This window comes from Larus michahellis, chromosome 17 (genome assembly GCF_964199755.1).
Source record: "Larus michahellis chromosome 17, bLarMic1.1, whole genome shotgun sequence".
Taxonomy (NCBI): Eukaryota; Metazoa; Chordata; class Aves; order Charadriiformes; family Laridae; genus Larus; species Larus michahellis.
Window position 1 is genome coordinate 4422408 of NC_133912.1, and position 27063 is coordinate 4449470.

Genomic DNA, 27063 nt, shown 5'->3' on the forward strand with positions numbered 1-27063 from the left:
TCCCCCTGGAAGGGTCTGTTCCAAGCCGGGCCTAGCAAGACCAGATGGACTGTGCATGCCTGGATGGTTTTGTCCGCCTGGATCCATATCAAGCAGACCAGTCTTTCCTGGCAATCACTCTGGTATGAAGGGGAGCAATAAAGCATGGTGATGATTATTATTGAGGAGGGTGGTATTACAGAGTCATCACCTAAAGGACCCAGCCAGGTTCAGGGTGGCTTACTTTCCCTTTTTACTTTCTTTAATTCAGTGCCCTAGTTTTGTTTTTCCTGAGCTCTTCAGATAAGATAGGGTGCTTGCAATTTTTATGTTTCAACTCAGTCTGTGTCTTTTCCATTAGCAGGCGTGGCAGCTCCAGCTTCTGGGTCTGTTGGGCTGTGCCAAGCAGGAACCTTTTGTCCTGCAGGTTCATTTCTTCCTCTGCCCTGCACTCCAGGTAGGAGAAGACTCTTTCTTCCTGCACAAGTTTTTTGGTTTGGGTAGGGTTTTTAATACATTTGTACTCTTCTCCCTTTTGCAAAGATCAGTACGCAATCACAGTCTTGCGCTGTGACTGTTTGGTTCTGGCGCCTCTTAAAGGATGTCCTTGCTTCTGCCTGCTGCATCAGGTTTGTACTGTGCAAGTGCAGAGCTCTCAGCTCCATCAGGTCCTTGTGAGGCTGGCTTCTACTGCACGGGGGGCTCCACACTGCCAAACCCCATGGATGGAGCAGTGGGGAACATTTGTCCTCGAGGCCACTTCTGTCCTGCAGGGAGTTCTTCTCCATCTCCATGTCCCCCAGGTAGGTTTGATGGCAGCTGCTGCATGCTATCATTTCTCTTCCCAGTGCCCAGTGAGCTGCTGAGCTTGTCTGAGTCCATGCCATTGTTCTGTAGCCCTTTGTTACTTTGTGCTGAAGCATGCCCATATGTTTCCCCAAGGGACAGCTGCTATCGACAGGAAAGCTTAGCCTCTGATCCAGTGCTGTTGTATTGTAAACGTCAGTCCTAAATGTGCATTCAAACAGTAATTGCAAAACTGCCTCTGGAGCTTCTCTCTGTGGCCTAGGTGCTGCTGTGCAACGGTCAGGGGGAAGCTCTTTGCAGAGCCCTCCTGAAGGAGAGGTCATTAAGCCAAGCACAGATAAGAGCCTCTGCCACCCTCCTTGCACAGTGAGAGCTGTCCTTTAACATCACCATTAATGAGACAAAGGATTAAGTTGAATAAGAAAGATTGTGAAATGTTTGTTTCTTTCCTGGGTTAAATCTATAGTTACATTAAGCAAGTGATTGCACTGCTCAGTCCAGACCAGAAATACATGGGAATTCACTTCAGCCAGCACTCGGGACCAATGTCTCTCACACCCTTCTTATAGGAGGACTGTCATCTACTCTCCTAAGGAAGTCTGGTGACTGTTCTCCCTTTGAATTCCTCCCTAGCCAGCATCCTTTTGTCATCTTCTGCAAAAGCTGGGGCTAGTGTAGCTAGAAAGTTATTGCGTGAGCAGCTTGTGCTTCTCTCCATAGCCACTTCCAGCAGGATCTAGCATGATGCAAGAATGTGCTTTTGGTGGCTTTTTATTTTCAGGCTCGTTTTTGGCTCATCGTGGTGGCCAGTCAGCACAGGATTGCCAGGCCTGCTTCCCAGGGTGGTTCTGTTCTCAGGGTGGTCAGAGCTCCCCGGAGGGCTTGTGTAAAGAAGGATGGTTTTGCCCAGAGGGCTCCGTGTCAGGCCAGCATTCAGGTAGGAATTGAGGGTTCTTTCTTTACCTAAAGGAGTTGCAGTGGCAAGATGATGTTGAAGTCTGCCTTTACTTACTGTTTTAACTTACGTTTAGAAATGGCTTGCTATTTAGATTAAAAAACGTTTTCCAAAAATTTCTCCAAGTAACACAGGTTAAGTAGTGGGTAATCATTTGTAAATATAGTAGGAAAAATAGGGGATCTTACCGAGGCAAAAAACAAGCTGAAAAAATACCTCAAGAGGAGTTTATTCCTTGTGATATTTTCACCTTTGAGAGAGCTAGTGAGAGAGCGGTTATATGCAATTGTCTATTCTCCCTTTCGTAAGGGTGATGTAAGGATAAGTGTAACTCAAATCCTGATGTTCTAGAAACACGCAGGTGGCTCTCAGTAAGGGAAAACAGTGAACCATGTGACAGTGCAGAGAGACTGCAGCCCCTTCAGCTTTCTGAAAGGTGTTAAGGGCAACACATCTGCATGGCCGTTCGTTTAAAAGCCTAGTTCAGTGGTATGTGAACTTGGTGTTCAGAGTGCAGTACATGGGCCTCCACTGCTCAAATCTGTGTTTAGCAATGCTTTTAACAAAACCAGGGTATTTTTTTGTTCTTTATATCTTACTACATCTTCTAGTTCTAGGTTTGTGGTGATGCTTCCTCTAATGGCAGCTGTTCAGGACGTAAGCAGAGCAGTGATGGTAGAACTATATTTCTTTTTTCGCTCATAGACTATTTGTGTCCTGTGGGTCACTACTGCCCCACTGGCAGCCCAGAGCCCATACCATGTCCCTCTGGAAAGTATCAGGACCAGGCTGGTAAAAGCCAATGTGAAATATGCCCAGCAGGAATGTAAGTGGCTTCCTCTTGATGCTTTTCTTCGGAATTAGCATGTGCATTTCCCTCTGCCTTAGGCTGCTCTGTCTGTTGTATCCTTGGCTATACAAGGCTGGTTTTCTTGTTTCTGTTTTCGTATCACCATTCCCTTTATTGTGTCATTTTCTGTATTGCAACCTGTGTATCGTAGAAAATCCATCCTGGTATGTCTGTCTGCTGGGATGGACAAAAAGGCCCTGACAGGTTGCATCTCAGCTCGCCATTTGTTTTCTTTCAAATAATTAACTTTCTTTTTATTGTGTGGTCTTAGACTGTCACTGTCATGCAGAAAGTGTTTCTTAGTCTCTGTTGGAGCAGAGGGAGAGCATGGGCTGAAGCAAGATTTTGTGGTTTTTTTGATAGGTTCTGTACTCTGGAAGACCACACAGGTGATCTCCAACAGAACTTCTCCCAAGGTGTGGTCAAACCAACAGAATGTCCAGCAGGATATTACTGCTTGTCAGGAACAAAAGCTGCCAGTCAGTACCCGTGCCCCGAGGGCACCTACAGTAACCAAACTGGACTGGGAGATCCCAGGGAGTGCAAGCCTTGTCCTGGAGGCACATTTTGTGGCAGTGCAGGTAGGAATCACGTGTGGATTAAATACAGTACTAGGCTGTTTTCTATCTAGGAGGGTCAAAAAGTTCCACCAATGGCTGAAGTGTTCTTCTGTATGCAGTTTGTATGACTTTTAAAGTGGTCTCAGGGACTCCGTGAGTAGAGATTCTTTGTGATTATTTTAAAGATTTTTACAAACTATCTTCTGTAACTTTAATTAAAGAGGCAAATTAAGGCATTTTTGTTCTAGCAAAGATTATGAAACCAAAAGCCAAGCAGCTTGGATTCTAGGACTCATTTGTTCTTGGTTGTCTCTTAGTGGAAAGAGAGGTACTGATCAGCCCCTTCTGTAAAGGTGATCTAGAAAGCTGTGTAGGCTTTTAGCTATCTGATAGTCAGTTGTGTAAGTAAAGACGGAGACTGTAGATTGAGCTTATAAGAGAGCTAGTCACAGGCCAGTAGACTCTGAAATCATTGTGATGACAAGGCTTGTCTGGTTTGTTTAGTGTCGAAGCTGTGATTTCTGTAATGCCACTGACTTATTTGACTTTATGTTCCTTTTCTTTAGGACTCTTGTCCCCAAGCGGTCCTTGTTTGCCTGGGTATTACTGCACTTCAAAGGCACGTATACCCAATCCTGTTAACGATGAGACAGGCAACCTTTGCCCAGCAGGTCATTACTGCCCACCAGGTAGCAGCAAGCCAGAGCTATGTCCCACTGGCACGTTTTTACCTCAGTCTGGGATGGTTTACCGTAATGCCTGTCTGCCCTGCCCTGGGGGGAAGTTCTGCCAAGGAGAAGGCCTGGCCAGTGTTTCTGGTGTGTATTACATGCATCTAACGTCTTTTTTTGTCTCCTAGTTTGGCCTTTTTTATGTTCTCTGGTTGCTTAAACCTAATGCTGAAGCTTTTCTTACTTGCAGGAACATGTTATGCTGGGTATTTCTGTGATCTTGGATCCACACAGCCAGATCATAAGCGTTGCCCCCCTGGCTTCTACTGTCCTGAAGGCTCTGAATCCCCAGTCCCATGCAGCCCTGGAAGCTTCAGCTCTGACAGTGGAAAATGGCGGTCAACAGACTGTCAGCTCTGCCCAGCTGGATACTTCTGCAGGGGTGAGTCTCTGCTGGTGTATTTGGGAACTGGGGAGGTTACACGATGCAAGTCAAGATAGACACCCACTACAGCTTTATTTCTTACAAGCTTCTCCTTAGCAGATACAGGAAGAACAAACTCAGTAAGTGTGGCACATCATCTTTGGTTAGCGACAGTTTTTGCAGGATGTAAGGCACTAAGTATAAATGCCCTGAATCATTTGTCTTCCAGAACTCCTTTTGGGTTATTGGTAGCAGTCTCAGGTCACCCATAACAATTCTTGCTATTATTCCTTCTTTCTTCCTTGACTCAACCACCTTTTCTACATGTCTCATATGTCTTTGGCCTCTCAGGGAAACAAAATATCCTGGCAAACGCGCTTGGTACTGGCGAGCATCCAGGGTCTCTGCTCTGAGACAGCTGCTCCTTCTCGGAGGTTCTCACCATCTGTCTGTACAAGATGTTTATTTGCTCCCCCCAACACTGATATATCTGCAGTCACACTGACAGTAACAGATTGACCCATCACCTTCCATGAAACAAAGAGGCTTTTCCTTTCTCAGGTGAGGGACTGAAGCAACAGGGAGGAAATGACTTGACTGAGCTAACATGAGTTTATAGCAGAGCTGGAACCACAACTGAGAGCCTCAGAATCACACTTCAGCATTTTAGTTGGAAGCCTGTGTTTCCCCCAGGCCTATAATTCAGAACTGACTTTCCTGTGTGATAAGATGTTCTTTGTCTGAGGTTGAACTTCAGAGAATAGGTACATTCTGACATATGTTACAGGTGTGTGATGGAGGAGGTCACGATTTCAGGGGATAAGGGTTTCCATTGTCTTTGATCTGGCAAGGGAAAAGGAAAGGCTTTGCTTTCGTTGTTGCGGGGCTGGGCAAATCCAATTCCGAAGCACTATGTTCTGTAGACTGCTGCTGCCCACCTGGCCAGACTTCAGTTACTTCTATTCCCCATTGCTGTCCACAAGCTTTTACTGCCCCAGGGGATCTGCTTTTCCTATACCCTGTGAGAATGGGACATAACAGTCACAGGAGAGGAAGGACTTTTTTGACCTCTGGCCAGCAGGATTCTTCTGTGAACAGCCTAATAAAAGTGAGGAGTCTGGAGGGGGCTGTGTATTGTGATAAAAAGGGATTCCATATCGCTAAGTCTTCCTGTTAGACTCAGTGGAACAAAAAAGGGTTTTTTGAATGCCATAGCTTAAGGTTCTACTAAGTCAATATTATATGGATTGGACTGGACAGATAGGCGCATCAGTTTCTGCTAAGAATGGAAGTCAAAACAGGTTTCAAAGAATACGAGGTTGTAGGTGAACAAGTAGGCTGAAGCCAAATCTTTCTCCTGTCTGGGGAAAGAAACTCCATGCCCAGGAAAATACAAGTAGAGAAGATACTTACGTGTAGCAGCTCATGCATGCAACAGAAACGCCCAAGAAATACGGCTGCACAGGTGGGATTGAACTCCCTAGATGGGATTACTCTAATTAAACTGTAGGCAGCTCCTTTGTAGACATCTGTATCTGAGCTAGCTTTCTGTACTCCCTCTGTAGTCAATAGAGAGAAAGAGGCACTTCAAAGGTGCAGTTTATCTTTCTCATTTTAGATGTCTGCTTTCGGATGAGATGAATTGCATCTGAAGTGCATTTCCTCTGGAAATGCTGTTTCTCTCCAATTACTGCAATGGGAATGTGAACAACTAAACAGAAGTACACATGATGAATCCTGTGTCCTGGGTCTGGCTGTACTAATAGGGGAGGAAGGCTGACTGTGGTGATAGAGAACGACATTGCCTGTCACCTCTTGTAATGTCTCCCAAGCAAGATGTGGTTCTTTGTATCCTAGGTGCTGGAGCACATACTCCTGAGCTGTGTCCTGCTGGGTACTTCTGTCTGCCAGGTACCAACTTCAGTACAGAGCATCCATGTCCGAAGGGTACCTTTGGCCCCAGCACCGGTGCCACTAGTGAGTCTGACTGTGAGCCCTGCCCAGCAGGTACGTAGGGACTTGGTGCAAGAAACCCAGGGGGCATACATGGGAAGACTGGGGAAAATATGACTTCTACCTTCATGTTATTGACTCCACTGATCTTCTGTGCAGGCCCTCACACTGAAACCACTTTTCTGTTCATTTTAGGCATGTATTGCTCAGCAGCAGGTCTGTCACAGCCTTCTGGATTTTGCTATTCAGGTTATCATTGTGCCAAGGGAGCCACGAGCCCAGCCCCCTTTAAACACAGGGTGAGTGAGTGCCAGGCAGCAGCACAGTATATGCAGTGACTGGGGCACAAGGACTGGACTGTCACAATCTTGCAGCTTCTGATGTAATGTTTTCCAGGCATGACTGCTCTGTATGGGGTTGCTCGTGCCTTTTACTGCTGCCCTTGAGGGCTTCTCAGACGTAGTGATATGCTGCTCTTAATGTCTGATGGAGTATGTTGCTGCCTACTAATAAATTCTGGCCAGACCTCCGTTTCTGTAGATTGCACTGGAGTGTGCTGTCTAATATCGCCTCCAGAAGGTGGCATCAGGGATAGGATAGCCACGTCTCAGCAGCCAGTACCTTTTTTTGTGCCAGCCATGGTCTTTGTTTAGTTTCACTGGCAGCAAACTTGTAGGACTCAGCTCCTATGTGCCCTTTCCAGACCCTGCCTCTGTAGTACGTTGTGATAAATCTTCTTTTGATAACACTTTCTCTCTGTATTTTTCTGATACAGGTGGAATCTTCCAGCCTTGGTCTGCCTGGTAATGACATCTGTCCTGCCGGGCATTTCTGCCCCAGTGGTACAGGGTATCCTGTGCCCTGTCCTCCTGGATCCTTTTCTACCACAGTGGGCCTGGAGGCAGAAGAACAGTGCCAGCCCTGCCCAGCCGGACGGTATTGCAGTGGGGCAGGGTTGTCTGATCTGGCCCAGGCACCGCTGTGTAATGCAGGGTATGGTGAGACAGTCTCTTGTTAATGGAAAAATACAGCTGGCAGGATTGCTATAGGTTATAGTAGAGGGACATCCAAACGGAAAGATACTGGGCCTGAATATGTGTTGTCGAACGCTTTGTGCGCAAATATTTGTACTCAAGAGTAATAAAACCTCAAAGACTTTGTTCTTAGACCTTTGGGTCAGCTATGTAGCATCTAGTGATCTCAGTAGAAGTTTCAGAGCCATTCCTTTCCCCTTTATGTTTGCTTATCATTCTGTTTCAGCCTTATACATGTTTTTTCACTGTTTTCACCGTAGGCTTAGTGGATTACAGATCCCTTATTTAGCCTCATAACCGCACTTGCTGAGAATTTGACCTGTGCATCTTTTTCCTTCTGTGTTTTATCTCTCTGCCACAAGGTGGTGCAATAACCAGGGACAAGGTAGCAGTTCCAGCCTGAATAAGGCAAGCAGAAAAGTGCCATTAGCAATACTTGTGCATTTCATGAGTATACCTCATAGCAAGAGACTACAGAAGCTCGGTTTATTTTATCTGTGAAAGAGAATCTTAGGACTGGTTTCACTGTAGCGTAATGAGATTTTGTGAGGAAAGATTTCTGATAGCAGATGGCTCTTGAATCTAATGGAAAAAATCATAACGAAATTTGTCTAGAAGTCAAAGCTGAGCTCAGAATATAAGTGAGGGCTACATTTGGAATGACTAAAAATAATTAGCCATGGAAACAGGCTTCTTGGGAATAAGAGGAATTTGCCACGTTGCAGACTAATTTCAGGCCTTCCCAAAAATTCCTTTGTCCCTAGAAAGATGTTACAGCTTGGCTGTAAGGTTTTCTAGGCTGAGTGGTAATGAATATTACATGATTATAAATGACCCTCGACTTCCAAAATCTGTGAAGTTCTTGCCTTCCAACAGGGTACAATTTGTGCTTTACCCAGGTTGCTTTTCAACACCTCTACCGTGTAGCATCGTCGCTTCTCATAGCCTGCTGTTCAGTCTAACTAGATCTTGCTTCCAGGCAAAAACCCAACAGCTTTGCTGTTCTTTTGTTCAGTGCTGTTCCTTTTGCACTTAGTCATTTGCCTTAAGGACTAGGAATTGTTTCTTCTTCAGAAACTATGTCCTTTGAATCCTTGTCTATAGCATACGCTCGGATCATGGCTCTCATTTCCTTGTTGCTTAGCTCTTATGACCCCTAATAGTTTTCATATTTCCTCATCTTTATTTGTTGTGAGGGTGTGGGAGGGAAGTAGTAAAGGGAAGAGTCAATGATGGTGTTAAAGCAGAGGCCTACAGGAAGACTGGGGATAAAGTGAGACTTAAGCAAAGACAGCAGGAACTGAATGCTTGGGCCCTGTGCTTTGAAGTAAAAAATCTTTAATTTTCAAAGGCTTTTCTTTCCAGAATGAGAACACTTTCTAGTCAGCTTAGTGAAAAAAAGCCTTTTACCAGGATTTTCAGGCGGGCACTAAATTACAGATGCAGGGGGGAAGTTGTTAGCACAACTGACATAAACCACATTTTCAAGGGATGTTTCTTAATGTGCTGACCCTTGGTTCTTGATTAGTGCCTCCCCTACCTATTGCCTCTGAACAGGGCTGTGAGTTCATTGTTTTGGGTCTGAATCCTCTCTCTACAGGTATGTTTGCCTGGAAGGAAACTCTGCTCCCTGCCCTTCTGATGGGATTCGTGGATACAGATGTCCCAGTGGCTTTTACTGTCCTGCGGGCACTGGGCTGGAACTGCCCTGTGAGCCTGGCACATTCAGCCCTGTGCCTGGGGCAAGCGTCTGCCTGCCTTGCCCAGCTGGCATGGCCTGCAGCAATGCTGCCACTGTCGAGCCACTCAGCTGCCCCAGAGGTGAGCAATACAAGTATGCAGCAAAACCCCTAACACAGGAATGGGAAGAGGTGTGATGGGTGCCTGCACAACTCTGTGACTCAGCCATAGCAGTGGTTCTTTCTAGGGAATGGGGAATTTGCCGTTAGTTAGTGCAAGCTCAGCATTCCCACCTCTTTCTCCGTTGTTTCTTGAGCAGTGTCTCATTCGCCTCTCTCAATGTACAGGTTACTATTGTCCAGTTCGGACTGCTGTCCCACTGCCGTGCCCCGAGGGGACGCTGAACACCTTGGAGGGGGCATTGGCCCCCACTGCCTGCAAGCTGTGCCCTGTGGGGAGGTACTGCAGAGGAGATGCTAACTGGGAACCTGATGGTGAGTTTGGTTAATAACAGAGATTCAGGGCTGAAGGATGCGGGGTAGTAGAAAACATATCTCAGTGAGCAGAGTAAAGATTATTGGAGGGTACCTTTCTACCCTATGTCTGTGCCTGTCAGTCATTTCTTTTCTCTGTTTCATTCGTTTAATGGAGCATTTGTTTTGGATGTTACTTTTATGTTACTGCATTACTTTTCTTGTCTCCCTTAGCTTTTTCCACTTCCTCTTTTTTTGCATTTAACCCTTTTATTGCTCTTCTTTCTGTCCTCATAAATCCTTCCCCTCCCATTTAAGCACAGAGTAATTTTCACTGGGCCAAAATGCACAGATTGGACACATGAAAAGAAGAGAGGCAGAACTCTTTCCACAGAAAACAAAATATGGGGAACCAGTTAGAGAAGTGAGAAGGTGAGCAAATGCTAAATGAGGTCAGTGCAAGTAAAGAAAGGAAGTGATAGAGGCCAAAGATTGATGGGAAGGAGGGAAGGCAAAGCAAAGGTGATCCCTCTCCTCTCCTACTTTTGAGGATTTGAGGAGGTGCCTTTTTCTGACCATAGTGCTGTGGGCTGGCAATTGCCACCCTCTCTGTTCTTGCATGACAGGTCTGTGTTCAGCTGGGTACTACTGTGAAGGAGGAGCCACTGATGCCATTCCACATGAGACACCTGCGTTCCCGCTCAATGGGCCCTGCCCACTTGGGCACTATTGTCCAGAGGGTACTCATTTCCCAGTTGCCTGCCCAGTTGGGACCCTGAACAATGCCACAGGTGAGTAGCACTTCACCCACAGGTTTCTCCTGTGGCCCACAGTGATCGGGGATTTCACTGCTGGCAGCCATGGTGGGGGGGTGGCCTGATGGTGGCAATGTGCTATCAATTGAAATACGTGCTGATGGTGCTGTAACTGTACTGGGTATGCTTTCATCTCCCCCTGTCATTGGCCTTGACTTTTGGTTTCCTCCTCAGGTGGTACCTCCCCAGAGAGCTGTGTGCCTTGCTTTCCTGGGTATTTCTGTGCTAGCGTTGGTTTGAGTTCTCCAACAGGACCTTGTACTGAGGGGTTTTACTGCCCGGCAAACTTCAGCTCTGTCAGCCCCACAGCATTCCTCTGCCCTAAGGTATTGCTTAGTGACAGCTGGGCAGTGAAGGAGGTGGGTCTCAGCTCTGGGCAGGAGGTGTTTGTGGCAAAGGGTCACACATGCGCAATTGAAATGTTGATGACATCCACACGGAATGTTGCCCTAGGCTTTGGTAGTTCTGGGATTCACCCTTTACACAGACGTTAAGTTTGCCACCATCTCCATGTAATCCCCTTCCTTCTCTGTCATTGGCAGGGTCACTTCTGCCAGTCAGGGGCAGCCCACCCGACGCCGTGCCCTGCTGGGGAATACCAGCCGGCTGGAGGCTCTGCTTCCTGCGTTCCCTGCCAGAGAGGATTCTACTGCCAGGAGCTGGTGGCAGGAGACCCCAAGCGCTGCCCGCCACATTCTTACTGTCCTGCAGGTACACTGAAACTTTCAGACCAGCTATGCCAGGGATTCAGATGTTGTGTTGCCTCACTGTGATCCCAGAGTTGTACAAACCTAATGTGCGTCTTCCTGCATGCCAGGTGATGAGGAAGCGGCAATGAGCAAATGTGGCATAGTCGCCGCCTTTCTTTCTGGGAGTCATTTGTTATGCTCTGGTATGGTTCTAGAGTCTTTTCAGATCACAGCAGTCTCCTAGGGATTTTTATCGTCTCTGCCGTCTCCCTTTCAGGCACATGGGTTCCTCTCACGTGTCCTGAAGGCACCTTCACTCCTGCAAATATGACTGGTCTCTGGAATGAGAAGGAATGCTTGCCTTGCTTACCTGGTCACTACTGCAGGTTATGATTCATTTCCATCTAGCATTTTTTCACTTTGTCTTAAGCAGTTTGGCATCCTTGTTTTGTACTGATAAGTCACTGCTAAGTTCCCCCCATCTTCTCTTCCACATCTCCCTCATTCATAGAAAAGAAATACAAGCTTAGATACAGCTTTGAGGTACAGAGGTGATGGATCTGTGAATTTTGGGAGGCATCTTAAAGCAGTCCGACATCATTGTCATGATACAAAAAGCATCTGAAAGAGATAATGGGTAGCATTTGTGAAAACGTGAAAGTAATCCAGAAAGTCCAGCCTAGTGGAAAGTCTTCCACAATTTCATCTAAAGCTATTTGCCCGTGTTCATGGAATTTAAACCCAAAAGTGCCTGGCTCACTCTAGTAATCTGCATGTTTTTTGAAGTGGAGAAAATGGGTCTATTTTCTCTCTCATATCAGCATAAGTTGTTATTTTTTTGCTGCAGACTTCACAGAGTTCATTGAATCGATACTTGCTCTGCTTCTGCACCAAATCTTTAGCAGCAGGTAGTATGTAAACTCTTACTGTCCTCTCTGCTCCAGGTATGGACGGCTGGAGGGGAAGTGTGCTGCTGGATATTTCTGCCTTGCTGGGAGCTCTCAATCTACTCCACAGGGCCACAGCTTTTCCTGGCGCTTCCTGGCTGGGTGCCGCTGGGGTCAGGTGTGTGCAGGGCTGTGTCCTGCAGGTAAGTGAGAATTCCATTAGTTTTTAAAGTATAGAGTATTGACTTACTTCTAACTAACTGGAGAGCATCTGTTATCTTGCATAATACGTTGTGAGCCCTTCTTTGAAGTTGCCATTGCTTACTGGTTTCCTCTGTTTTTACATCTTTTGAACAAAGAGGTGTGTCTGACCAAAAAGGCTGCCTTGAATTTATGGTGCTAGGCTGCTGGTCCAGAAAAGTTTGAATGCTGTTGATTTGGCTCTCTATATGGACATCAGCATCCCAACAGCTGCATAGATGTTTGTTCAACAGCAACAGGAGGCTCTAGCTGAGTCATTTTTTCCATTAGAGGGCTTTCATATTTTACTTTCATCTCTTTCCCATCCATTTCTGTAGGTTTCTACTGCCCAGAGGGATCTGAGGTACCTGTACCATGTCCTGACAATACTGTTAGAGATGTTCCAGGGGCTGTGAAGAGAGAGGACTGTCTGCCCTGTCCACCGGGCCACTGGTGCAAAGCAGGTTGGAATTCAGGGGTGAACAGTGAGGGGAGGGAATGTGAGTTTCTTTTCAAGAGGGTTGTATGTATCCCTGAGTCTGGTAAGGCTTTGATAGCAGACGCTGCATTGTGGAACAGTCCTTGTAGTAGGACATGCTGTTTCTGGTGATGAGTTCTAGTCTCTGCAGAGAAAAGAGGCATTTCACACCGTTAATATAATGTGCTGTTCCAGCAAGCATTGGAAATGGAAAGCCTGAGATCAGAATCAGTCTCCAAATATCCCTGTATGCCATCTGTCAGAAGAGGGGCTTGGATTGTGGAGGTGGATTGTACACATAGGTGCAGTAGTTCAGGAAGGACACAGGGAGGACACAGAAGAAAGGTGGTCCAATTACAATGAAAAGATGACTCCTTAAAGCCTCACTTTCTGCTTGTTAGGGGATTCAGAGGCCTATCCCTGTCCATCAGGACACTATTGCTTTGGAGGTAATGGCAGCGACCACAGTAGTCTCCTGGCACCTCAGAAATGCCCTCCGCAAACTTACCGCAAGCACCCAGGAGCTCAGAGCCTGACAGATTGCCAGCCATGTCCTCCGGGCTATCGCTGCCCCTTATCAGGTAAGTGCCAGGTTAAAGCCAGCCCTTTCCCACTTCTAGAGCTGATTACAAAACTCCTAAGATGAGATGGGGAAAAGGAGAAGTAATTCATGTTCACAGCAAGCTAGAAGCCCTTCTCTAAAGCCCCTCCTGGCCATTCAGCCTCCCTTTCTTCATTCCTTTCTCTTCCTAACAGGTTTGACCAGGTTTGAGGATTATCCGTGCCCCCCTGGATACTGGTGCCCTGGTAAAGGGGATGCTTTCCTTTGTCCGGCTGGCACTTCCAGGATCCAGCCTGGTGCAAAATCATTGGAAGAATGTGATCCCTGCTCACCTGGATACTATTGCCCGGATCCAGCACAGACAGGGCTGCCTAACACCCAAGGACTACCTTGTAAACCTGGCTATGAATGCCCAGCAGGTGATATGACCGTGCTCCTTTGTTTTCTTTATTTGCAGCCATTTCTGCATCTAGATGGCTGAACGGTGCGCAGCAGGCACAGCCATAGCATTTAGCAGCGACTGTAGTCCCATTTGTGCAGCAGGCCTCCTAGGACATGGTCACTGATGGAGTGGCTTTAGAAGTGGCGTTATTACCCTGAATCCTTTTCCTGGGTTTTGGCCTTTGAATTCCCATCTCCTGTTTCTCAGCCCTCCCTCCCTGTTCTCATTTAGCTGAGGTTCCCAAAGGAACTGGTCTGGGCCTAGAAAAGGAGCACATACCTTTCACCATCCAGGGCTAGGCATTAAGGTGTTAGCATTTCATGCTTAACAGCAAACTGGTTCCCAACAGATCTGTGCCCTTTTGCGAGCAACAGGAAAAGTGCAGTGTTTATGGACAGTCATACTTAATAAAAGGCCCCTTGCTCACTGTCTCCCCAACTCATACTCTCCTGTTCTGGGAATGTCACATAATCACTCACTGTTTCCCCTTTTTTCATCAGGTTCAGTAAATCCAAAGCCTTGCAGGCCTGGCCTATACTGTGGTGCTCACACAGCCGTGCCTTCTGTGTGCCCTGCTGGGTATTACTGTCCTGAAGGATCGTCGACATACAATAGCCCTGAGCAGCTGTGAGTACCTACCATGCTTGGGGCAGCCAGCTTTAAGTTTCTAAGAACTCTGATTATTGTGAAACGTGCCTGTGATAAAACCTGAGTTAAGGCTTCAACCACCATCTTTGTGCATTGTGCAAAAGCAAAGGTATCTTTGCAATTACAGTTATGGATTTGGTGACTGCTAAGACTTAAGAGGGTGATTTATGATTTCTATTAGTTAGCTTGAGCCTGGAACCAGATGAGAACCATTTTTAATTTTGCCCTCGTTTTGCACTGGTCATTGAATCCAGGAATCATAACATTTTCAGAGACTTTCTTTCCTCTTCCTGCCTTGTTTTGCTTTCCAGGTGTGTGTTTCCCTACTACTGTCCCCTAGGCAGTGCACATCCCCTGCCTTGCGAAGGAGGGTATATGGCCCTCAACTTGCCTGGTCCAAGGGATTCATTTGAGAAATTCTGCAGAATCTGCGAGGCAGGCACCTATCGTAGTGACTCTCTCATCACGGCCCCCTGTCAGCCCTGCCCAGCAGGCTTCATCTGCCCACAAGGTGAGTGGAGCTACCATGGAGGAGTGGGGCAAGAAATAGCAGCTTAAATTGTAACCAGAAAGTTTTACGTGGGAAAAGGTCTCAGTCCTCTATGGTTACAAATCCCTGGTGTGGGCTGTCACATTATTTTGTTGAGCATTTGTTGTGGTAGATTTTTATGAGAGTTTAAAGAAATGGGTCGAAAACGGTTTGGATATTGGTGTCCTGTCTCTTAGGGATGACCTCTCAGGCCCTTGTGAGCCCTCTTTTCTCTAATTTTATGACTTAGCTGAGGGAGCCTGTAGTTATTCTACGAGAAGGGTAGAAGGGTTTGAAGTTTGCTGTGTGACAGCCACTGATGCTGCTTGCAGCCTGGTGGGTAAGGATGCAGGAGAAATAGCTTTGCAAGCATTCGAAAGCCTCTGTTGGCTGGGATCCTCTGTTAAGTTCACTGACATGTTAGTTCCTGCTGTATAGCACGGAGGAGATCACGCTTACCCCGTCTTCCCCCGGGATTTGTCCAGTGAAATAGCTGGGACAAAAAAATCAAGATTTGTATTTAAATATAAAGAAATCAAATTGAAAAATGCTGAGTGTTGATTAACTTTATATATAGATACATGTATATTTATATATATTTGTTTGTTTGTCTGTACACATATATAGATGCGTGTGTATATGCATAACTGGAATAAATAAGTAGTCTCTGCCTATCTTTTAGCACTTGCTTGGGTCCTTAAGCAGTGTCTGTGTCTGAGGTAGCCCACCACTTTCCCTAGGCAGTGAGAGTTACCACAAGAAGCCTTGCCCCAGTGGCTATTACTGCCCTCCTCTGGCATCTGCCCCTCTGCCCTGTCCCCCGGGGACCCATGGGAGCAGCACCTTTGCAAAGCATGTAGAGGATTGCCAGGCCTGTCCTGCTGGCACCTTCAATCACCTTCCTGCTCAGGCTGCCTGTTTCCCCTGTGGCAGCTCTTCTTCTTCCCAGCCTGGTGAGTTGCTGTTTGTGAGTGAAGCTTTCACCTCAGTTAAGAGAAAAACTGAAAAGGGAATCACCTAGAAATGTGATTCCCAGACATGGTTTCACGATGGACCGCAAGCCCTGGGGTCCTCATGATGACGTGTGTGCTAACAATGCTCAGCTGCTCTTCCTCTGTCCCACACAGAAGGAGGATTCCATTTTCAAAGCTGTCTTTTGTTCTCTTACGCTCTGTTAGCTGCAGGGATTTGATCTCATCTTCTTCAAAGGAAGGAAGAGATGAGCAGCCCTACTAATTCTTGTTCTATCATTGCTTTGAAAGCAGGGAAGTTACACCAAGAGTACTTTTGCCCTGAATTAGGTATCTTGCATTAAGTGTAGGTGTGCTTTTGAGCCAAAATTGGGCACTGTAACTGTGTCCAGCCTGGGCCAAAATGAAGTGGGAAAAGGCTAGAAAAGTGGAAGGTATAGGCAGCTAAGCACAGCAGAGAGTGCATATGCTTTACTCAGTGTACTGTGCAGTACTGTACCAGCATTTTAAATCAAGTGGATTTGAGAGTGTTGAGGCACAAGAGAGGGGCTTGGCCACCTTGATTGACAGGGTCCTTACCCTGTCCAGTGCCTTAATGTACAAATTAATGGAGTGCTTGTCAAAATGCTGCCGCAGCAAATGACCAGCTGGGCCTTTCTGCATCTCTTGTTAAATGGACACTTCAGGAAACGGTCTAATGATTGTGTTGGTGGTGCAAAAGGCAGGCTGGCTCCAGCTGGCTTTCCTGTTGGCTCAGCTCTGCTGTGCCTAGTGGTGCAGCAGACTCCAGGAGTGTCACTAAAATGAGCAGTGTGATTTGATCAAAGATTATTCAGCACAGGAGCTGCTCCTTTGTGGTGAGCACAGTTTTTGTGAACTGTATTCCCTACCCTGATTACGACTCTAAATCCAACCTCTTCTCTAAGGTGCTACCAGCTGTACCTGCCGTGGCCTGAACCGGGCTTTCCAGCAGTCGGATGCTTCCTGTATCTGCCAGGCAGGTTACGTTTACTATGATGAGAGAGGCAAGAAAGACCCTGATGGCAACAGCGATCAGGACTGCCGACCTCAGGTAAAGTCTGGCTTCAAAACAAAGTTGTTGCGTGACCCACAGGAGAAGGAAAGTACTTGAGTGCTTTAGGCCCTCTCTCAGGGTGTGTACGTGTGTGCAATCTGAGCTCAGTTCTCTGGGCTTCTGCAGACACAAGCAAGTCCTTTAGTTGTTTTGTTTGAGACCCTTGACCCTTCCTTGGAGGATAATGGCATGGTTTTCCTTACTAGAGCCTTGTGAAGTGAAATTCATAAGGGCTGGAGGCAAAAGGTGCTTCCATGCTACAGCAGTGGGGAGCAGCCGAGTGTCTCAGATGACAGATGCAGGAATTTAAGCCTCCGTATTGTTACTATGGAGTTCTTTATTAGACCTGCTTTGAGGAATTTGGATGGGAAGTGAAATCGTTGTGATCTTGCTTCCATGCTTTCCAAGTTGTCTTTTAACAGCCCTTGTTGGATTTCCTTTACGTTGAATGTCAGCAGCGTGGGTGAGGGAGGAAGAGAATTTGAGGGGTGCTGTATCTCTATTGAAATGCTAGAGCTTGTCTGGTTTCATATTTTTGGATGAGTGTTGTTCTTCCAGGTGGATGAGCTCTGTGCTCCTGGAGAGGTCCGTCTAGCGTCTACACGCCAGTGCGTTTTTCCTGAGCGATATGACTGCTCTCCGTCTTGTGGGCCTGCAGGTGGAGAGATTAATGCAGAGCTGGGCATGTAAGTCTCAGCCCAGCCTCTCCTTAAGAAACACTTCACAATTAGTTCTGACTGGCTGAGTTACTGATCGCATTGAGGTCATTCTAGCATAGAGCTGTGGGAGGTGGTTTTGAGAAACTTTCCATTGCTGGAGTTCCTTTCTGTGAAGATACTGGCCTTCAGTCCTCATTCATTGGCCTTGTTACTCTACCTGGAGAGTATGCCTGTGTTTTTAACCTTACCTAGGGAGTTTGTGTACTTGGCTGGAGACACCAGAATGAACACTGAGTGACAAAGTGAGGGTGGACAGAGCTGACATTTTCCGAGGTAGACCTTTTCCATGTACCTCAGGTCAACTCCCCTAAAGTGGATCATCACTCTATCACATTTAGACCAGAACTGAGGGAATTGGTCCTCATTCCCCACCCCCCTTTTAATGCTGACTAAAACACTGAAGATAGTTCTTGTCATATGATGCTATTTTTTGTCAATGAACTTCTGTATTGCAAAATCTCCTCCTGACGTGGATTGCAGAGTAATCTAAGTGTGTTAAAATTATACTTTGTTGCTTTCAACCATTTTCTTAAAGCAGAACTTCAGGGAGGGATGTATAATGCCCTGTTACAAGACTGAAGTTGATCTCTATTAGAGACCAACAGAAGCTTGTTAGAGAGTGGGTTATGACATTTTGGCCTTTCATGTGCATTGAACAGCAGACACATTACTGGATGAGATGGACTGTTGAGTTTGCTCTATCCTGTTTTCCATGGATACACAGTAGACCCACTTATTGTGTAGATTGTAAGATATTGGGGCTAGCCTGACCATCAGTATGTTGTAGCTGTTTGCTCAGGATCATAAGTGGTCAAGACTTTTTGCCTGCTTTATAGATGTCACTGCAAGCAGTATGTCTCTGCTGAGGAGCTCTGTGACCAGCTGTGTTTGCTGAGAGCCCCACAGATCTCCTTGGGATTTGGCATCAATAGAGAGCTGCTTCTGAGGATGAATGATGGAGAAGTGAGGGTAAGTATGGGGTGGGGGAAAGCTTTCTCAGCGTGCAAGTCTGGAGAGAGCCCTTATAGGTTACATTTAGGGACTCCTGGAGGCGGAGGTTGCAGAAGGGTGTGAAGCTGTGAGCAGAGAGAAGGAGGTGATGCTCAATATGTCTCATTACCCAGGGTACTGATCAGGCATCAGGTTGGTGCATTACTGAGAAATGATGGTTCCCGAATGGTGGGGAAAAAATCTCACTCTAGCGTAGTCTTGTACAGCTGAAGGTAAGGTTGATCACAAAGCAGGATCTGAGTCCAGGGTTGATTGTATCAGTGATCAGTGTTCCCCTCTGCTTTTAATAGGAAGTGGCAAACGTTCTGGGCCCAGACGAACACGTGCAGAAAAGCCAGCGGGTGCATTTGGTTCTGTTTAGTCCTGCTGGAGTGCTGGGTTTCATTGTCTCCAGCACAGAGGCTCTGGATGCATTCCTGACAGGTAGGGCTTGAGAGCCCCTGAGAGTGAACCTAAGTTCCAGCCAGCCAAAGCCATTCATTTCCTTTCAGGTTGGCACAGCAAGTGGACAGCAAGTTGGCACAGGGGGAATTTATTGTCAGACATTCCAAACTATTTAGAAAGTAGGGAGACATCTTGTCCTATCTGGGAGTAAACAGTGGGGACCTGCACTGGCTGCACAGTTAGCTCCCTGGGAACGGGTCAAATAAAGATCGTAGGATGATTTTTGACCTTCCAAGGAACTAACAGGAAACTCCGTTTGGAGGCAAATCTATTGACAAGTGTGTGCTGGCTCCTGATTTCCAGTTGCTCCTCATCTATGGCAGTGTGACTGAGAGCAGAATTTGTCCTTGTAAGCTGTAATTGCCCACAGATACAGAAGATTTTGTTCTTTATTGCCAAAGTTTAGGTGTTTTCACATGCTGCTCATTTTGCAGAATTCATTCTGTTTTTTTCTGTTTCTGGTGGCAGGAGATTTTTCATCAGATCAGTTGCTAGAGAAAGGTCATCGAGTCCAGAGGACTTCTTCCAAAGATATCCATGCCTTGCCCCTCATTCCTAACCCAGTAGTATGTTTGGAAGCAGGAGACACAATCCTTTTCCAGCTTAGCATCAATTCCCACAGTAAGTGTTGCTGGATCTGGGTGCTCTTTGCAGATATACGTGTCCAGACCTGTTCAGAGCAATGACTCTACGTTTGGTAGTGCTGCATGTGTGAGTGCATTGCTTCACTTCCCTGTCTGTTTTGCCCTCAAGGGATTCCAGAACTTTAGTCTAGGCTCTGCCGGTGACTTACCTGGTGTTTTTTTACTTTTTGATTGGACTTCTGTAGAATAGAGATAACATTTTTCCCCTGTTAGAAACCGTAAGTCTCTGTTGGGCAGCAATGCATACCTCAGTTAAGTGAGTTGACACTGCACGACCCTGTAAAAGAAATGCAGTCACACAGTTTTTTGCCAGACCAGTGTCAGCTGCCCTAACTGAAGTGGGTCTGAGTTTCTGACACTGTGCTGAACTGTTCCCAGATCGTGCATCCAGCCATTACCCTGTTTATCAGAAGCAGCATCTCTATAACAGCAACCCAAGCTGGGATTTTGGACCCTTCCGAAGGCTAGACCACCTCATCCAGGAGACTCACCTCAACGTCTCCTGGTAATATCTGGTGTGATTAATAGTGCATGTGTTATGGGCGGGACTTGAGAGTGAGCTTTTCGCAGAATCAGTACGTCCTTGGTAGTGAAGCAGTATGTGAAAACATCAAAGTTTGGGGTGTTCAAGTCCATGTATTTAACCATCAAGCTGTGCTTTCCTTACTTCTCTGCTTTAGGTTTGCCCATGTTTTCCTGGAGTCTGGGACGTATGTTTTCAGGGATAGGACCATTCAGGAACACTTTCTGATTGTCACTGTGAATGAAGCAAATGTGGGCTGTGACCCCAGAGATGTGTCCTTCCATCCCTCTTCTCTGTTCCAGCTGACCAGACATAGGGTTTTGAAGCAACAGGATCTGAACTTAGCTCCTAATTGGGCTGCTATCACAGGTACAGCCAAAAAAATTGATACCTATCTTGAACCTTGATGCTTAGCCATGATCTCTCTTGTATTGTCTTTGTGTATGTTTAAACAAAAAATGTTATTTATTTTTTTAAAATGCCATCAAACCACTGGCGTTGTTAGCTTTAATCCCTTTCTCCTGTGGAACTCCCCTTCCCGAAGTTCACTGCTGTCTAGCCAAGAACCTGCCTGCATAGGAGCTTGAAGGGGAGAGAGAGGGAATGAGCAGTTGTGTTTCTCCCCACACCCTGCTTGAGGAATTCAGGTAGTAGAGGGCTTTGTTTTCCTTGGCTTGAAAGCAGAAAGTGCCAGCGCGTTTCCGTGATAAACTAAACTGAAATTAAATGCATCATTTAAAAGTTCACTAAAGGCTAAACACAAGGGCATTTAAGGTCTTCCCTCAAAGCCATACCTCTCTGTAAGTGCTGTGCACATACCAGTCCCTTGTCCATCAGCAAGAGGACAGTAAAGCAATAGAAATGAAAGTGTGGCTTGCAAGCATGATCCTCAGTTCTGTCACCTTCAGCTACCAGTGCTGAAAACATTTTGCCTCCTTGCCTGCATGCACCAGCTCAGCAAAGGGAGAAGCAGGAGCTCGTGTAATGAATATGAAAGTTGCTAAATGTTGGTTTTGTGTGGGAGGGAGTGTTTAGTGAGGTGTAAAAGGGAGACTGTGCTATTGATGCACACTGCTTCCTGCGTGTCTCACTTCTTGCCATCTCTCTTGGCTTCCCCAGCGGTTCTCTTTGTTCTGGGCTTCCTAATTGTGGTGCTGACAACCCTGGCTATAGTGCTTCAGCCTGCTGTGCCTGTCATTAGCCCCCTGAAGAGCTGGAAGCCACGATGGAGGAGCCTGGGCGAGCCACACATCCCACCAGAGTACATCCTCCTTAAAGACAGGTAAACCGCCCCTGCATGGAGCAAAGTTGCTCAAACCTTGATAGTACAGAAGCATGTCCTATTGCACTTAGCGACTGTCTCAGTCTACGATGCTGGACTTCTTGTCGGCTTTACAGTACACTGAGTTTCTAGCTGCACAGGGAGTTTCTTGGTATTACCTAGGAGTTCCCCAGTAGTATTCCAGCTCTCTTCCAGTGTAGTGTATAACAGCTCTGTTGTGATCTGCACAGAGTATTATTGCTGGATTACCTGTCCCAGGCTTCCCCTGTGTGTTTTGACTTAAATCTAGGCAAGAAACCTATCCTGCTTGAACTAGGCTAGGGATACTGCAGTATCTGATTTTACTGAGAAGAGTGAGATGCTCTTCACCCTCTTCTGTCATTCCCTCTAGCCTTCAGTTCTATCAGATGGTTGGTCCTCATGGTTCTGGAGAAGATGCTGGCTTTGGAGAGAAAGGAGCTGTGCCTAATGCAGGTGAAGTGCTGTGCCAACCCCAGCTGTTCTGACGTTGGCTTCTTCCCACTTACTCTCCATTCTGTTGTCTACTCTTAACTCTCTAGTATGGTATTTTGATACCTACTTGCCCAGAAATTTGTGCACACACACGAGGTCACACAGGCATTTTGGCTGCTCTGCACTCAGTGTGTTTGCACACATTTAGACACACAGACACACACCACTCACGCTTCCATTCTAGGTTCATTTGCTTTCTTCAGCTGTGGGGTGTAACCTCTGTCATTGGAGGGTTAGTGTTTTCTTCCTTATGAGTTAGGAGGGTAAGTGGCCAACCCTGAAAAGTCCTTTAAAACAACAGTGGGTTCAAATGACAAGTGAAGAAAATAAACATATTTAAAAGTATTTCCTTGGGTTCTTCTGTTGGTCATTCTATTCTCTGAAGGCACGTGACTCATGGGCCTTCTGGGGATGACCTCAGCTTGGGAATTTCAGGATGTTTGCAGGGTACAGCAAGTCTAGAGCCCAGCAGATGGCACCATCTAGTGATGAGGATAACAGCTTACAGAAAAGTAGCGCCCTGACGGTTTACTGAACAAGTTAAGAGTTGATAGTAATGCTCTGTCATCCTCCCCTCACTAACATCCTTCCCTCTCTTACATCTCTTGCCTCATCCATTTTCCTCCTTCACAGCACACAAAACGGACACAGTGCGCTCCTGTTGATAGGCACTGCCCCTTCTGGGAAATAAACTAGAATAGGCTTGTGGCCAGTGGTGGAGCGTGAGACTTACGTTGTGTTTCAGGAGATCGTTTTGCACTGAGAGTTCTGGAGGATTTCAGTGTTCGCACGCTGTACGATAAGCTGGAAGATCAGAATTTGCACCTTACATCTCAGCTGGCAAAGCACAGGATGGATGTGTTGGTGTTTTACAACGGCATCAGCCAGCAGATTCAAAGTCTAATGGTTAGTGTGAAGAAACAATTGAGGGAAGTCTTGGAACTGGGAAATTTGTAAGAGAAGTGGTTGCCCTGAAGTGGCAATTTACTGAGGGATAGGTCTTAGTCCTTTCGGTACCTTATTCTGGCGTAAAATAGTTTATGCTAATCTGTGTTTTGATATGAGAGGCAGAATGTGGAATGAGTGGATTGTGAGGCTCGCAAAGTATAATAGTGCTTATTTCTGTAAACAGGACATGGTGCAAGCACTGGACTCTGAAAGCCTGAAAATCTTCGCCAGGCAAAGGACTGGTGGGCATCAACCGGCAGACAGCAGCTGGGCAGCAGTGGGCGTTGAACAATATGATGAACGCTGTAGCAACAACTTCCAAGCAGGTGAGAGAATCAGAGCGCAGAGCAAGAGAGAAGCACAGTGTAAGGGGTAGCATCCTAAAAATTAAAAGTTAAAAAAAAAGCATGGCTCATACGCATGAGAAGAGTTCCCACAAGATCGTGTCTTTCCGTGTTGTGGTTCTGTAAGAACTGACAGCCTGTCTTCGTGCCAGTTCAATGAGAAGACAGGTCTGTCAGCTTAGGAATGGGTAAGCAACAGAGTTACGTGGAAATGTTACAGCGTGAGGCATCTTGGAGCCATCTTGTGGCATTTCCAAAGAAAGGTTCTTACTCTTGCTTTTGCTCTGGAGATAATTACAGTTCTTCATGTGGTTCTGTAGAAGTCCGCTTTAATTGCTTGTCGGTTCATTAGGTGCTCCGTGGCAAGAGGCAACAGAGTTAATGAAAGCTTTGGAAATGCTACTTGGGAATGCTCTATACAAGAACATAGCTGTGAAACGAGAGATGGAGCAGAAAGTCCAAGGACAGGATGTGGTGGCAGTTGTACCCTCACTGGGCAGCCTGGCCAGTGAAAGTAAATCAGAAGTAGTGGAAGGGCAGGTGAGTTGCAGTTGTCTGTTATTGTGACATCTCTCACCTTTCTGCTAGATTTTCCACATAACCATTTCTTTAACTATTGGGCCTTATCCCACAGGATCGTGAGCTGCCTCAGCAATGTGAGCTCTTTAGTAGGACAGATGCTTTTTCCAGCTTCCCTGGACACGAAGATCATGGTAAGGGCAGTGACTTAGTTGTGGGTGCCATGGGTGGTTTTCAGAGATCACAGTAGAAGGCTGATTAAGTGAAGTCTAGGTTAAGAGAGGGTATGTACGTTTGCTAACAGAGCAAATGTATAATTACTTTTTCTTATTTATGCTATTTCTTACTTATGTACATTTTTTTTGCTGAGGTGGAGAACTGAAATTTCTCCAGTTCAGGAAAGCCACTTCTGCTTCCTCTGTAAGAGGGAAGTCAAGAAGCTTTTGTCCCCACAGACCCTTTACACTGATTTATTAAACGACCACCTATAGGGAAGAGAAGGGTGTCGTTATACTAATTACATGCTAATATGGGGAGCTCAGAAAAATTCTGTACCATCAGTTCTGTGATCCTCGCAGCCTCTGGGTAGGCATTCTGTCTGCTCAATACACGTATGTTGCAGTCATCCAGCCATGAAGAGCCTCCTCTTCCTTTAGGCTTAAAAGTGATCCCTCGTTTTCTTCAGGTTTAGATCTCCATTTGGCTTATCTGACTGAGTTGGAGGTGGAGGGCCTGATAGCAGCTTCCCCCCTTGCCAAGACTCTGTGTGAGATCAAACAAGCTTTGGTAAATCTGCAGCAACCTTCAGACCGCGTTAATCCAGGTAACAAACCTTCGTCTGTGTTGCAGTTTCTGTTTCCCTGTAGTGAGTAGGATGTAAGATTACAAAATGGGAGAAGTTGTCTCTCATCCTTGGTGCCGTGGTAAAACTCACACGCAAACGCCTGCTGTTGAGCTGCAGGTCATTGAAAAGAAGTCACCACAAGGTCAATAAGCAGACCAAAGTGCTTGGCTAATTCACATATGTAGACTTGTTTCTTCCTTTCTGTCACCAGGTACTTAGAGAAACAGGGGATTTTTGTTTCTTATGAATTCATTTGTTAGAGCTTTTTTGTTCCTCACAAAAGGTTTCTGGGAAAAACGTCGTAATGCAGCCAAGATCCGTTATCTCAGGGATTAATTTACCAGCAAGAGAATAAGGCAGCTGGTTCTCTTCACGTGTACTGGCTTATAGCAGTAAATAAACAAAGAGTTAAAATAAGCAGGATGCCTTCTGAACTGAATGTTTTCCTCAAGCTGTTGTTGAATTTTCAGATTGTGATGCTTAGAGTTTGAAATTATTACTGGTGCGGTGTTGTTGTAATTAGGGATGCATCGTTTGCATTATTTTGAAATTCAGATCCAGTGAGCTTTGCAAAGGCCTGAACGTACTGTCAGTGTGCAGCTTGCCACATACGCTAGAGTCACTGAGTAAGTGTACAGTGCTGGCAGTATTCCTGTCCTGGTTTTTGCCCATTAGACTGGGCTGTCTTAGTGGGGGCATAGCAGTCCCTTGATGCTGTCCACTGAACTTGCACTCTGCTTATGTTTTGAATTTCTGTAACAGAGCGCAAACACGAAACAAGCGTGGGGAGCTCAGCCCTCTTCTGAGCTGCTGGATTCTTGGGCCACAAAGAGGGATGAAGCTCTGCTGCTGGAAATAAAGAGGAGCTGCATTGCTGAGAGGATTGAAGAGATGCAAGCAGAAGTATTTCGTCTTCTGCAAAGTAAAACAGCCACCAGCTCGTTTTCTTGAGGAACTTAGCTTATCTTTGGCAATGGCTAAAGGTGGATTATGGGAAAGAGTGTATGTCTGCAGACAGAGCTGCGGTACCTGAAGTGTCAGAATAGATATGTATTTAGTTAGAGATGTGCTTGGTCAAACATGCAATGAATAATCCATATTCTGTTTTCTTAACCTTGTTGAAATACTTTCACACTTACCTTGGATTATCAAGAATTTGCAGGCTTGAGAAGGAAGCTGAGGTTCTTGCATTGTTTACTAATTTTATAGTTTTCATTGTTAAGTCAGTAAAGCAGAAAACATGTGAGGCCACGGGTGGCGTAAGAGACCCTGCTTATCAATGCATTCTGTATAACCTTTATGATCTCTGATACGGAAGATATTTGTGAGGGTTTTTCAAGTATAATTTAGATCCATACTTGCATGCTGTGCCCAGCATTTCTACATTGTCTGTGCCTGTTTTCAATATACTCCTGTTGGTCTCAGTAAGATCTGCTGGCACACCTTGAAGGTCTCTAGAGATGTGATTTTTGAGCAGAGTACACTTAAACTATTCCTTCTAATGATGACTGCAGGCATCACTGTAGCTGCTGGTGTCCAGTGCTTTGGGACCCTGATCTTTAAACTGAAAATATCCTTCCTGCCATTCTTACTCTTTTGGCCTGTCTGTACGATGCTTTGAGAGCATCTCATGTGAAGTGGGCTTTGCTTCTGTGGAACAGGAGCGGAATCAGAACACCTGCTCCATCTCTTTCTGTGCACTATTCCTTAGGTCTAGGTGAAGTGCAGCAACATAAAACTTCTTGACTGTGAGCCAGCACAGTACCTTGGCAACCCCCACAGGTAGGCTTCAGCCTACTGTTTCCAACAGCGAAGCCTATTGTCCTCTCATTGCAATATTTACTGAATTGTTAATGTGTGAAGAGGCTTGTGAACCCACTCCTTCCTGGTTCCTAGACACAAATCTGTGTTTACTTCTTCTGCCTTTGCATAACCATTGTGAGACATCAGTGCCCAGGAGCCAAGTGGAAGCTCTCAGTTTTGCTTCCGCTAACTGGTGTCTCTGGTGGATCCAGGGGGACTGCAAGGTCTTTTGCCCTCGTCCACTCATTGCGGTGGTTCCACGTTTTCTGAGCTTGCTCCCAAGCCCAAAAGGTTTGTTTTGGTTCCTTCGCAACTTCACCTTGGAAGAATTTAGGTACTTTGTGACACTTTGAAGGGACTTTTTAGAAAATGGGAGGATTTTAGGAAGCAAACCATACCTACAGGCAAACACTACAGAACACTTGTAGGTCACTTTCTGTGATTGCCTGTTCTAGAACACAGTAGTGAAAAAACTGTCATTGTTTTCCTCATTGCTTTCTTTTTTAGGTTATCAGCAGGTATGTTTATAACAGTACTACATGGAGGTAAGCATCTTCAGTGATTGCTGTCCCTGTAATATCCACAGGGAAACAAGGTACCCGGACAGCTGATAAAGTTATCTCTGTGACTTATGGTTCCAGGTTATGTTTGTAAAAGGCTGGGTGGAAGGCTATAGTAAATAAAATTTGATACGTTTTTCATTGTAATGGTTTTTGCAAGGAAAATGGGGTTTTATTTTAGATCAAA

General features: G+C 46.0%; 2 protein-coding genes across 3 annotated transcripts; both read left to right on the plus strand.

The window, feature by feature from the left end:
* Positions 1-8: 8 nt before the first annotated feature.
* Positions 9-21349, plus strand: LOC141732472 (uncharacterized). The gene is made up of 31 exons (XM_074561517.1): positions 9-122; positions 344-436; positions 609-782; positions 1568-1723; positions 2447-2567; positions 2972-3172; positions 3718-3969; positions 4073-4264; positions 6104-6253; positions 6395-6498; positions 6975-7192; positions 8834-9054; positions 9261-9407; positions 10013-10177; positions 10376-10527; positions 10744-10912; positions 11168-11276; positions 11835-11980; positions 12356-12481; positions 12897-13076; positions 13252-13476; positions 14000-14126; positions 14459-14658; positions 16574-16719; positions 17281-17408; positions 18278-18410; positions 18743-18875; positions 19365-19517; positions 19919-20045; positions 20221-20432; positions 21183-21349. Exons 1-31 carry the CDS (start codon positions 45-47, stop codon positions 21347-21349), a joined length of 4905 nt encoding a protein of 1634 aa, XP_074417618.1. The 5' UTR covers positions 9-44.
* A 391-nt stretch (positions 21350-21740) lies between these two features.
* Positions 21741-26976, plus strand: LOC141732426 (uncharacterized). 2 transcript variants are annotated; one of them, XM_074561370.1, is made up of 7 exons: positions 21741-21819; positions 22604-22764; positions 22991-23132; positions 23503-23690; positions 23785-23863; positions 24355-24492; positions 26824-26976. In XM_074561370.1, exons 1-7 carry the CDS (start codon positions 21753-21755, stop codon positions 26844-26846), a joined length of 798 nt encoding a protein of 265 aa, XP_074417471.1. In that variant the 5' UTR covers positions 21741-21752; the 3' UTR covers positions 26847-26976. The 2 variants fall into 2 exon arrangements, with proteins under 2 accessions (XP_074417471.1, XP_074417470.1); XM_074561369.1 differs by lacking the exon at positions 26824-26976 and adding an exon at positions 25276-25415.
* The last annotated feature ends 87 nt before the right edge of the window (positions 26977-27063 follow it).